The 13,613-nt window shown below is 39.6% G+C and overlaps 1 protein-coding gene across 4 annotated transcripts in view; it reads right to left on the minus strand.

Annotated features, from left to right (window-relative positions):
- The window catches only part of TIAM2 (TIAM Rac1 associated GEF 2), a 104,340-nt gene that overhangs the window by 7,541 nt on the left and 83,186 nt on the right, over window positions 1-13,613 (minus strand). For all 4 annotated transcript variants that reach the window (XM_079971485.1, XM_079971483.1, XM_079971484.1 and 1 more), the window contains 6 exons: window positions 7,639-7,812; window positions 5,672-5,740; window positions 5,181-5,306; window positions 2,564-2,672; window positions 906-1,085; window positions 328-446 (listed from right to left, as the gene is read on the minus strand). In XM_079971485.1, coding sequence (XP_079827611.1) covers window positions 328-446; window positions 906-1,085; window positions 2,564-2,672; window positions 5,181-5,306; window positions 5,672-5,740; window positions 7,639-7,812 — 777 coding nt within the window. The remainder of the gene's footprint in view (window positions 1-327; window positions 447-905; window positions 1,086-2,563; window positions 2,673-5,180; window positions 5,307-5,671; window positions 5,741-7,638; window positions 7,813-13,613) is intronic.

Genomic DNA, 13,613 nt, shown 5'->3' on the forward strand with positions numbered 1-13,613 from the left:
ATACAGCAATTGGCATCACTTGCTGAACAGGCTCTTGGGCTGGGGGGATTTTTAGGGGAATTTTGCTGCTGTTACTGATATTAATTTTTGTATCTTGATTTTTGGCACTTATAATGACTTATGTGGAAATTTTTCAATTATCTGTACTTTTTATGTGTTTTATGTTTATGTTGTTTGTTATGTTTGTAATTCAGGTAACTCTCGTCTTGTTGTATGACGACTATGGAAAGGCGGCATACAAATTGATGATGATGATACTGTTGGACAAAGATTAAGGCCAAAATTTGAATTATCTGCACACACAAAACCCTGCTCCCATCTTCTTACCTCTTTCTCAGTTCCACTCTGATCTGCAACTAGTTGGTCAAACACTGCACCGTAATCCTCGTAAATCTTCTGCATTTCATTGATGTGACTGGCCACCTTTTCCATTGCCTTCAGTGCTTCTGCAATTTGTAAAGGCAAATCCATTATTTGATATACACTGAGTGGGCCTGTTGAAACCTTGAGTCACTTAAAACCCAGGAATTCATCATCTTAGGAAGTGCAGAAACAAATGCACTGTTGATGCTAACCAAATAAGCAAAACCGCTCCCAGTGTCTTGCCAAAAATTTCTATTCATCATGTGGAAAACCACTTTACACTCTGTAATGTGCAATGAGGTTCCCTATTGTGTGCTTAGCTCAATGCTAAATACATGATATACAAACAGCTGGGACAGTTTTTAAGAACATAAAAAGATCCTGCCATTGGTCCATCTAAGTCCAGCATCCTGTTCTCACCATGGCTGGACAGTTGCCTCTGTGAAACCAGCAAGCAGGAATCGAGCCCAAGAACATTCTCCCCTCCTGTTCAACTGGTATTCAGAAGCACAGATAGCAAAGTTTATTTCCTTGGGAAGTACCTGTGAGATGGTAATGCTCCTCGCTTTCAGGGTCTGTCAGAGATACTAGCTCCTTCAGGAGCAGCGGGTATTTCAGCACCCTCTGAACTGGCTTGATGAGAAAGGACTCCAATGTGGAAGAATGCTGTTTAGCTGGGTTGCGAGCATCCAGAAAGGCCTTAAAGGCTTTATCTGTTTTGGCTAAAGGAAAAACAAAACAAAAACCCAGAGCGTATTAGCAGCCCAAAAGCAACCATATGGACAATCAATCTTCTGCATTTCATTCCAGGACCTGGCAAACAATAGGCCACACTCCTCTGCCTCCCTCTTGGTAAAGGCCATCAATATTCTATGTAGCAATAAGCAACAGAGAGATAATCCTTTCTCATATTATGCATCCTTTGTTACTCCACCTTAATCTACAATCACTGCTGTGCAGCTTAGTTTTCCACAGCTATTAAATTGACCACAGGGCATTTACTACTGGGCGGTGGAAGTGGCTGGCAGGGCACAGCTACAATGCTAGCTTCCCAGCAGCAGGAGCAACTTACCGGATGGGGCTAAATGGCAGGGAGATTGGCACAGGGAAGCCAAGCTGGTGCTCCTGCCAGTCTGCCCACAGCACATCCCATCACCTAGTCCTTTGTCCCTCCCAATAAACAGCAGCAAATCCATTGCTGGAAAACTGGGCCAGGCACTTCTGTTGACCAGTATATAAATATAAAATAGTAATATTTTTTAAAAAATATATTTTGCTTATTTAAAAGGCTTGTCTCACTATGGGTATGTTTACATCAGCCTTTTTTTTGGGGGGTGGAATATGTTGCAGAACGTAACATCAATCACTTATTAACTCTTCGCTATGAGTGGTATCTGATAAAGATTTTACTTCTGGAATGTGCACTAGAAGTGTTCAACTTTACTAAAGATTTACAAACATTCCCAGCAGTCACAAAGAATATCGTCCTCCTTTCAGGGGATATGTCACAGATTCTACTTCCATCTAAAATTACTCCCAAGAAGCTGTGGCAGTGCATTTTCTTTCCAGGTGGCAAGCTGCCACATCTACTCAAGGAAAAACACTATTTTAAACAGCCTCACTGTGTACTTGTTAACACGTTATATATATATATATATATATATATATATATATATATATATATAATGATCTAAACCTCAAAAAAAACTGTCAAAGCCTCACTGTGTACTTGTGAACAAGTTCATACTCTCTCGCTATATATATATTAAAGAAAATGATATAAACTTCCAAACCCACAGTTCATTCCAACTAACTTGCCCTCCCTCTAGGCCCCTGGGCATCCCCAGAGAGTGGGGGCACAGAAGGAGGAGAGGAGGTTTTGGTGCAGGAGTGGGAATCATTCTGCTTGCTCAGTTACTTAGTTGGCTACAACCCTTATTCCTCATATTCCTCAGAGGTTACACTAGAATATTATTTCCATAACTAGGTAGAGAAAGAGGGAAAGTACAAATGGAAAATATATGGGATGTTGAGGCAAGCACACCCTATTAAAAGCACTGCAATATAGTCCCTACATCATCAGAGGGCAGCCTGAAAAACTAAAACAAAAGCTTTTTTCTTTATGCCATCACCATGAAAAACAATTACTTTGGTGCTATGAATCTGTCGCATGGATATATTGCATCAGTAAGACTTTTACCTCTTTCAAGAACTTTCTGGACTTTTATGTGGTTTGCACAGAACCCACTGTACAATTTAAAGTGGTCAGCATAATACAGGAAAGAACCTCCCAAGGAGAACAGCAGTTTCTGAAAGCAACACAATCAGAAGTTAGGAAGAGAAAAAATTTTATTTAGCAGGTACTCTAGTATTATTCTTTAGTTAGAAGATCCATTCCTTAATCAAAACATTCGTGGTCTGCCTTCCATTAGCATTCAGGAAGTGTATAACAGCAGTTAAAATAATGGCATACAATTCAAAGACATTGTGCCTTGGAAATGATGAACGCAGACCTCAGCAACACCTTTTGCAAATGTCTTAACATGAACAGGGGTTTAGTTAAGGAAAGCCGGTGCTCTGATTGTCACACTGCAAAAACAAACCAGAAATTCACCTCCAGAGTCATGCCCTCAAATGCAGAAGTGTTAATAGCTCATGGTGTTATGGGCCTAGTTTAGTGGCATTCCCAGTTGTGGCCAGACAGTGCCCTCCCTGTTGAATTTCCAGCACCTACTGAATATGAATATGTCTCTCTCTACATTTATATCTATTTCTAATATAGACAAAATTCAATAAAAACTATGAAATCATAATTTAGTTAAGTATTTTATAGTGTGTGTGTGTGTGTGTGTGTGTGTGTGTGTAAATATAAAAATCCAGCAGGCATTTTAACTAAATTATTTCATAGTTTTTATTGAATTTTGTCTTTATTATATTGAATTACTTGTACATAACTTATTATAATTAAGTAGTATAGAAGTTGCTTTGGATATATTTGACCCTGATACCAGATTGGTAGAGCCAATCTTTCTGTTGAAAGATTGTTTGTAAAAACATGAGAGAATATGAGAAAAACCCATAACGTGGGGGGGGGGGGGAATTGTGAATGTGCAGAGTTTCCCCTCTATATATTCCTGTTTTGCAAAATATCTTGGGGAAAATGTATGAACTGCATTCCTTTCATGGCATACAGTAAGCAACTGTACAAAAGAAACTATTCCCAGCTTATTCCCAGATTTGCCATATTTTTCACCCCACAGAAAATATCAGAAAACAAGAGTTTGTGTTCACCATTGGTGTGACTACATGCACAGCCTGGCCAGCGTGATCCATGCTCTGGGAACATTCCTGGTGCTGCAATGCACATCAAGTGAGGCTGTCTTTGAAGTCTGTTCAGAAAGTGCAGTTGGTTCAGAACCAAGTGGCTAGATTATTGACTGCTACTTTGGCACTGCCGGTGTCATCAAGTTTTAACAATTTCACATATTTGTGAAAATACTTATACCTTTTCTTTTTGCGTCAAAAGGACAACAAAGATGCATAACAACAATAAAAAAGCACAAAGACATCATCAATGCTTCATGTTATTTATGTGTATGAAACAAAATGTTTGTGTTGGAGAGAGAACAGGGTGACCGTGACTCTTAAGATGAGAATTTGCTCAGCTTTTGAGTATAGCATTTCCCCCTCCAGACAGTTATCAAGATAATACAATTATAGGATGGGACTAGGAGGAGATCAGCCATGAGTTTGTTGTACCTTGATGCAATGCAGGTAAGTTCTGACATGGAAATCATGAAAGCGAGTGATTTAACTGGGAAAACATTTCATAAACTTATTTTACTTTTTCTGGATGTATGACAATAAAGACATGCTTCTTAAGACTAAGAAAACTCTTTCCCCTTTCTCTTAACATAAAATTACATGAATTCCTCCCCCCCAAAAGAGTATTCACTACATGCTTGGCTGTCTGAAAACAGTTTAGTAGTCAATGCTTTATACAAAAGTTATTCTGAGGAAGAGAAGAAAGCATCCTCATAAAACTACAGTTCCCAGGATCTTTGAGAAGAGAACCTACGTCTACAGAATCAATTTTAAACAGTTTGGGTTTGCAATGTGCACATATGCCCTTAAATTTATCCCAATGTAATATTGGGGGCAGGCGGGGGGGGGGGGGGGCAGGTCGCAACCTTCTCTCTGGAAACTTGCAAGATTGCCCGTTCACTCTAAGCCATGGTTTGGCTTAGTGTTATGTGCAAACTGAGCCATTGACTGAGATAATTCAGTCAATGGCCGTATTCACACGTAACATTAAACCATGGTTTGTGCTCTCCTCTCCTCTCCTGTCCTGAGCAGTCATGAACACATGTCAAGTTCAGTTTTGTTCTTAAAGAATATTGTTTTACCGTTATGTATGAACCAGAGATGCTGTTTTAAAACAAACTCAAGTCAGTTTGTAAAGTCCATTTCAGTTTTATGAAGCTGGCTTGTTTAACTAGACTTTGCTTGTTTTAACCCTAGATTCCTGGTACACATATAGTGCAAAACTGAGAGAGTTTGAAAGAAGTCCTCGTCCAAGTGACAAGGGAGCAAGAGAGGGAGCAGTCGAGTCTAACACATTGCTCATGCTAATAGAAACTTGTCTATGCAGTGCTATGGTTTGGCATTACATGTGAACTGAGCCAAAGTCAAAACAGTGCCCCCTGCAAATAAATACAATTCAGCTGAAGAGATGGAAAGAAAGCAAAGAAAAATGGTTACTAACAAAACGTACAGGTACTTTTATATATGTAATGAGTTTGAGATTTTATATTTACCCGGAACTGAGAAGGTGTTTCAAGCGTGTTGAAGTCAGAGCAGGAGGAAATGCCATCTTCAAGAGTCTCTAAAAATACCTTTTGAAAATCCAGCATCTCTGGAAGACTGCCAAACAAAGACTCCATCTACATGTGGGCAGGAGAATCAAATATGGAGCATGTGAATTGTTTGTACTTTACGGTAATACTATCCAAGAGAAGGCAATCAATCAATATGTTGCTACAGCAAACAAATAGACACTTAGCATTAATGAATTTGTCTCATAATAGTTTTGGCACTGAACATGGAAAAACAAGTGGTTTCTGAAACAAAGATGTCTTAGAAGCATTGTTGTCAGAAGTGGACTCAAGTTTTATAACTAAGACATGATTGATGCAGCGGATAGAAAAACACAGTTTGTCTTTTCTTTCATGTATGATATGATGGAAATGCTTGCAAGATTGCAACAGATTGGAAAGCAGTTAAAACAACAAACGCAAAATCCTCTCACCTCGTCTTGAGTGAGGAAGGTCTCACTTTGAAGAGGTTCCAAGTATAATTGGAAGAGGCAGCTCAGGTCCTATAAAGGCACAAAAATTGCAGAGTTTCAAAAGAAAATAATTCCTTGATAACATTCACCCGGGTATAAAACTAATGAAAAATAGTTTTAACTGACATCCAAAGTCTTATTATTCTAACGCTATTGCTTGAACTCCGTAGCTGTGGCACTCTTACTAGGAATAGCAAAGACAGCTTAGGAACATGATGACATGAAAAAAGAACTGTTTGAACAAAAGAACCTTACTCCCCATCTCCCTCTCTCCCCACAACCGCATGATTTCTAAACTTTTCCTTGTTTGTTTGTTTGGTAACACAATGCAATCTTTAATAAAACTTGTTGAAGGAGGAAGAACTGTTTATTTCTAGCTGAATGTGTCACTGGAAGGTCATCACTGAGGATTATGGCACCACCTTGTGGTCAAAAGCAGGAAAGAGAACTGAAGGGAAGCAGGATGCTCCCAGAATCACATTTGTGTCCTCACCAAGCTTGAACATATTGACTGGGAGGGACGTACTTCCGTAACAATAAGGGACTATTAGCTGTCAAAATTAGAAATACCCCGAACAAAGGAAGAAAGGCAGGAAAGTGAATTAGATTCTGGGAGCTGCCTACTTCTTTCAAGTCCTCTTTTTAAGGTCTCTTGCCTGCCTTTAACCACAAGGTGGCGACATGGCCCTCAATGATTGCCTTCTCTAGCAACACAAGACTGTTAGTATATGTAAACACGAACCCTCTAAAGATTCATCCACCAGACGAACAAAGGACTGTGGTTTATTCTAACTAGTCTATAAACCATAGTTAGAACACACCACGGTTAGAGCAGAGCACGGTAAAGACATCGCAGACAGCTGTGATTAGTTTTAAAGAAAAATGAGAAGTTTTCGATCTCATGTGTGCAAAAGGATAGCAGAAGCAGGAGAGTCCAAGACTTGCTCCTGTAACACCAATCCATAGCAGAGCATTACATTCTGAAACTGGCCATAGTGAATAGTTATGATACAAATGCCTGATCTGAAGATCTACAGAGTCATTTGTGCTCTGTAAGGTTTCATTCACACTGCTGAAAGTCACACTGATGAAAGAATAACGAACACTAAAACAACAACAATGCAACAAACTTATGTAGTGTTCAAGCATTAAAATATATAATACAGTATATTCAATATATTATATATTCAAATGTAACTGTCCTATTAGTTAAGTCCATACTATTATCCCATAGTGTAGATGGAGGACTGAGGCTAAGAACAGATAGAAGTCTAAGCTCTTAGCTGCTGTATGACACTCTCTCACACTTGGCCAGACCTTTTTCACAGAGAGCTGACTCAATAGTTCTTGGCGTACTGGGTATTAATTCTCATGCATTTTAACACTGTCAAGAGAATGTCTTCAAAAGCACAAGTTTGGTGTTCTTTTTAAAGTAAAGCTCAAGATTCTTGAGGGCAACAGAATATATGAACTAATGAAAGCTAAGCTAGAAGATTTAAAACTTCTTCCAATCATCACATTTTAAACTGAATCACTGATGCCACACTTTTGGTGGATTATAGGAAGGGAAAAGTTTTTAAACTGCTAGACTTGGAACCTTGTGGTATGGGCAAGGGTCAAAGGTCTACATGGGAAAGCTTTCACACATGCATCCAACACAGGGTATGCAATGTGGAAAGAACTGCAGTTGCATGAGAAAACTCTGAAAGCATGCATGGGAAAACGTTTGGGAAATCCTGTTCCGTGCCCTCCAAATTTTGAATCTTTTATTCATGGACAAATACCCATAAAAGATGGGATGCCATTTAAAAGACAAACATTGCTGGTTAATATACGGAAAACAGCCTCTAGAACACAGAGGGAAATAAATTATCCTTGCCAGATAAGAACTATGAAGAAAAATGAACATGGTAAAATGTTTGTATTACCTTTACATAAGATTTTTCTGTGTCCATAAGCTCTTGGATGACCTTCCTAAGTCTGTCTGCGTCAGTAAGTTGCCGTGCCAGGGGCTTCAGAGGCGGAATGTTCTTTATTCCTTCCATACTGTTTATCTGAGATTCATGGAAATGTGGACAAAAAGCTGAAATCTGCTCAGCACTCTGTAGGTTTAAAAACACAGAGACAGACTAGTTATCATACTTTGCTTCCCACTGCACATTTGACATTGACCTATGTACCATTGCATATATAGCAGGCAAATACATGGTTAAGAAGTTCAGTTTCTAACAGTGCAATCCAAAAGTCTCTAACCAGTGCAATCCCATCCATGTCTACCCAGAAGAAAGTCCTATTGAGTTCAACTGGACAGGAACATGGGTATAGGATTGCAGCCTATATGTTTAATTCTATGGCCCTGCAGATGTTGTTGGACTACAACTTCCATCATCTGTGCCCACTGGCTATGCTGGTAGGGGCAGAGTCCCCCCTCCCACTCCATTTGCTGAATGAATTATTTAAGATGCAAAGACATAATACAGGTTCTTGCTCGACCTAAAATATCCATGGAAGATAGTATATAATACACTAATGTGAGAATACCTAAATAGTAAGCTAAAACATGTTCATTTTTCAGCTTTTCAACCAACTTCTTGGTTTCTGATTTTCCTGTTACAACCTATTTATTCAAACATCAGAAAAATACACAACACAACGCCACTTTTTTAGATCAGCTGTGTGCAAGGGCTTCCTTTATCTCTTGCACACAGAACAATGATTGTAGGTGCTTCAAAAAGATGACATCCATTGTCAGCGATGCTACAGATCAGACATGCTAGTCATGCAGCCTATTGTTCCCATTTCTTGAAGTATATTATTTTACAATCTGAGTAGTATTGGTCATGGGAAAAGTGACAAAAAACATTGTTGTGTATTTTTGAAAACTTGCAGAATGTGGGAAGGGATTAGAAATGGTCAGTATTCCAGACTCTGGCATTTTTATAACAAATGACTGCATCCACAAACAACGTCAGCATCAATCCTCAATTTGTTATCTAAAGATGTTAAATTGTTGTTATAAAGAACAAAATGTTATCACGCTCACAGATACACCAGAACAGATAGATGTTGATAATGACAGGAAGTGCTGTTTTCTAGTTTAGTGCTTTATCTGTGCCAGATTCATCCGTCCAAAGCATTTTCCAGGAATGTGAGTGACTTCAAGCTGTGTCAAGATTCAACACACTTGTCACATTTCATTTTGTGTTCTTCCTCACTGTCCCAGTATTTCATGTAGTTTAATCTTCCTCAAGTGTCCCGATTTAATCCAGACATCCCAAATTTACAGAAGCTGCCCTGGAGGGGGGTGAACAGCCAGGTGAGGAAGGGTTCAGTCACGGTCGGTGGCAGGGAGAGGGTGAGGGATGGGGTGGAGGGTGCCCTGAATTGCCCTCCCAAAATGTTCGAGGGTATGTTATAATCTCCAAACACTGAAATATTGTCAGTAATAGCTATATAAGTTGTCAGGGGTGGGAGAGAGAACACAAGAAAGATAAATGATCTCTAGTCTAAGAAAAGGGGACGCAGGTGGCGCTGTGGGTTAAAGCCTCAGCGCCTAGGGCTTGCCGATCGAAAAGTCGGCGGTTCGAATCCCTGCGGCGGGGTGCGCTCCCGCTGCTCGGTCCCAGCGCCTGCCAACCTAGCAGTTCGAAAGCACCTCCGGGTGCAAGTAGATAAATAGGGACCGCTTACCAGCGGGAAGGTAAACGGCGTTTCCGTGTGCGGCTCTGGCTCTGGCTCTGGCCAGAGCCGCTTCGTCACGCTGGCCACGTGACCCGGAAATGTCTCCGGACAGCGCTGGCCCCTGGCCTCTTAAGTGAGATGGGCGCACAACCCCAGAGTCTGTCAAGACTGGCCCGTACGGGCAGGGGTACCTTTACCTTTACCTTTAGTCTAAGAAAATGCAACACAGAAATCTAATAAAAATATCTTGAGAGTTGGATTCCTTTGTGATGAAAAAATTCAATATAAAAATAGTTTCATTAAGCAGCCCAGTGTCTTGCTATTCTCCACCCACAGCAAGAAAAAAAAAATGCCTGATCAATACTTCAAGCACAGTATCTTTTGCTCATGAATAAACTTTTGCAGGATTAGATAACCACAAACTGAGTAAAATGTTACAAGGCAATCCACCAACTGCTTAAGGTGATGTATTCAAGGAGGCTCAGGCTCAATGGAAGCTTCTGAATCAGTATTAGTTTGAAGCCTAATTCTAAAGCTTATTGGCTATTTGTTGTTGTTTAGTCATTTAGTCATGTCTAACTCTTCGTGACCCCATGGACCAGAGCACGCCAGGCACTTCTGTCTTCCACTGCCTCCCGCAGTTTGGTCAGACTCATGTTTGTAGCTTCGAGAACACTGTCTAACCATCTCATCCTCTGTCATCCCCTTCTTTTTGTGCCCTCCATCTTTCCCAACATCAGGGTCTTTTCCAGGGAGTCTTCTCTTCTCATGAGGTGGCCAAAGTACTGGAGTCTCAGCTTCAGGATCTGTCCTTCCAGTGAGCTATTGGCTATTAATGTTGTGTTTATAATGAATTAGAAAGAATGTAAGTGGTCTCCTCTATGCAATTTCAACAGTATACAATGGAAAAGGTACTTCAGGATTCAATATTATCACAGATGTTTAAAACATGGCTTAGACATAAGGTGTCCCTGCACTCAGAGTTCTCTGTCATCTTCCGTTGTTGCCACTCTTAAAATCCAGAAAGTGTTAATTAAGAAGTAAGTTGCAGTTATTGCAACAACAGTCAAGGTCTGCAGTATTTATCTCATTGTCATTTGTATTTAAGTGCATTCATTTTAGTTTCCAGATGTATTTTTGGGGGGTGGGGGGGTCCAAAACTCCACAATCCAGAGAAGGATATCCATGTATGGAAGGTTCACGTCTGTGCTCATATCAGGAATGAAAGTGCAAACTGTATGTACACCTGGGTAATGGATTCCATCTACCCCAGTCCTTTACTTTCAATCTCTATCTATACATGAATATGAATGAGAAATCAAGAATGTTATGCAATTTTATGTATCAGTGCTGTAAATCCTGTCATCATTGAGGTTGCAAACTTAAGGGACAGCACAGTGCTGCAGCCAAAATCCCCCCCTAAAAGAATCATACTGACATAAATGTTATCTGTAAAAGAAACTCCTCTACTGCCAAAGTAGGAGGATTTCGCTAGTTGCAGATTGTATCATTAGCACAGTTATCCTAGAGATGCACTTCCTTGTTCTTTTAAATGCCTTCTCAGATAGTTTATAGCTGCAAGATGTAGAAGGGAGACAATTTTGCAAAGAATTCTGAAACAGTTGTTGAAGTTTGATTCAGCATGGTATTGTGAGTGGTATTGTTTTGGACACCAATCTCAAACACAATCCATTATTTTTTTTTAAACACACACACACAGAGCAAGTTTAGTTTACCCTTACTCAAGATCAATTCTGTTAATTACTGCCATGCTCACTTACGGATATTATTATATTAACAACTGTGCATGCATTAAATGGAATAGCAGTCCATAAGTTTTATATACAATTCCTGCTTCTTTCAAATTTTGCGTTTCAAGTTTGCTCAAGCAGTTTAAAGAACAAAACACTTACCCTTGAAACTATCCTCTGCAGGGATCCGTAAGCTGCTGATGTTTGCTGCTTTGCTTTCCTTCCTAAAGCTAAGCCCTTAACTCTGGTTTTACTGTGTTTAAAGGCAGGCATAGTATAACTTGCCTCAATGAATTTTTCTCCCTAAAAAAAACAAATACTTCAAAAAAGGGAAGGTGGCGAGGCCCTTTATGAAGTCACTCTGGCACATTATTTTGAGGTGCGCTTTGGCAATATGGAAAAAAACACCACCCAGCAGTTACCAGTACCTTGTGCCCTGACGTATGATAACCTGATATGCTGCTGTTCTGCATTTAGTTGAGCTAAACAAAATAGAGGAAAAAGCACACTACTCAGTCTATAAAATATCTCTTACAAAACTATTCCAATTCCTGCAAGGGGTGGAAGAATACCTTCAAGATTCAACTGAACACCACAGCATTTCTCTGCTTAAAGAAACTCAAAAATTAGATATAAATAGATGGGGAAATGAACAGTGTTAAGGTAAATATCTGTTTTGTGTATCAAATCCCATTTAGAGGTTTCTGGCTAACAAACCCTATGAAATGTAATATGTAACTCAAAACATTGGGTACTATTAGAAATCTGCTGGATAGAGAGAGAATAGAGAGGTTGGATGGCTCTGAAGGTCAGAGTGAGTTTTCAGTGACACTGCTGCTCTGTCAAGTATTTCAGACACTGAATGCCATGGCTTCAAAAACAGCAACACAGCACTGGAAAGTTAGAATGCCAAAAATTGTACACAGTTCAGTGGGGTTTTTGTTTATATAATTTTTCTTGTCCTTTATTTGAACTCCCCAGTAGTAATTGCGTCAATACAAAAATCTAAGCTGTGCTGATTAATAAATTCTTTCTTGAAAAGACATTTAATTCCCTATACTTCATTGTATCTTAATTAATGGCCACTGCTTTAAATGTACATTTGTGATATTTGAATACTATTATTTTTAATGTTTACTTTGCAACCTCACTTGGAGACCTAATGCTAAAAAAAAAGAAAAAAGGATTTTAATTAAACAAACACAGATGGGATTGTTTCCAGAGCATTTTGAGAAGATTTGAAAACATGCTTCTGGAGACATTATTTATTCTTTCATCCATCATTCATTCTTTCCATTTCTATCCTGCCCTTCATCAATTCGCAATCCAAGGGCAGGTTATGCTATGTGATGTGATGCATGGTGATAGCTGAAGCCTGCATTTCTTGGAGCTAGTTAAGAAGAAACCTACAGATAATGTTTCTGCATACAGTACTGCTGTAGAAAAAGTACTGCTTTAGAATAAATGTTCAAGAAATTGTAGTTTTCTCCCCCTTAAGTAGTATGTTCTATTAATGAATCATTCCCATAAAAAGTTCTGAAATAATTTATCAATAAAGACAATAAAGCAATTTAACAATAAATATGTAAGTAAATTAAATTTCTAGCCCAGTACAGATAGAAACAGGTATATAGATCTCCAATAAAAAGTCTTGTTTAAAAAAGAAGGTCTTCAATAGGTGCCGTGAAGACAATAAAGACTATGCCTAATGGGAAGAAGTCCATAGTTACTGGCTGGTGTACAATAATGGTGGAGAACCTTTGTGCTGGTTGACACCAACCAAGATCACATTTCAGAAAGGAGTATGGTGCTAGAACAAGTTGGTACAACAAGAACAGGCCATACTCACATTACATCTACTCACAAAGTATGGAAATCTGTCCTATACACACCCTTTCCCTCTCTTATTCAAAGCCAAGAAGAGTGGCAAGAGTCAGGATGTCTGGTTAGCTGGGGTTCTCAACCACAAAACACGAGGGCTAGCACATCTCTCTATGGCAATCTAGCTTCCACACTCCATGTGTGGCCTTTTGAGCAAGTACACCTGCATGCCTGTATGTATGCTTCCCAGTGTCTCTTGGCTCTGCAGCCAAAGATGAGATGGGAAGAGCAACTGGAAAGGACACAGATCCCAACAATGGGAAACGTGTGTCCCTTCAGATATTGTGGGACCCAATTCCCACAATCCCCAGCTACCATGGCTTGTGGTCAGAGATGATGGGAGATGTGGTCCAACTCAACTACATGGAAAGTGCTTAGGCCCAGATGAAATAGCACCATGATCTGCATTTTCACCAATGTCCAAAGGTCCCTTATTCTGGTTCTACAGCAAGAATATTGAGACAACGATTATGGCTCACAGCTGGGTCTCCAATACTCATGCAGAGCTTCAGACATGCAGCGGCTATTTTCATTTATGAGCCAAGTAATATCTGCATGCACAATAGGTTAGGTGCATGTGTGCAGTAAAA

The sequence above is a fragment of the Podarcis cretensis genome (genome assembly GCF_951804945.1).
Source record: "Podarcis cretensis genome assembly, chromosome: 3".
In the NCBI taxonomy this organism is placed as follows: Eukaryota; Metazoa; Chordata; class Lepidosauria; order Squamata; family Lacertidae; genus Podarcis; species Podarcis cretensis.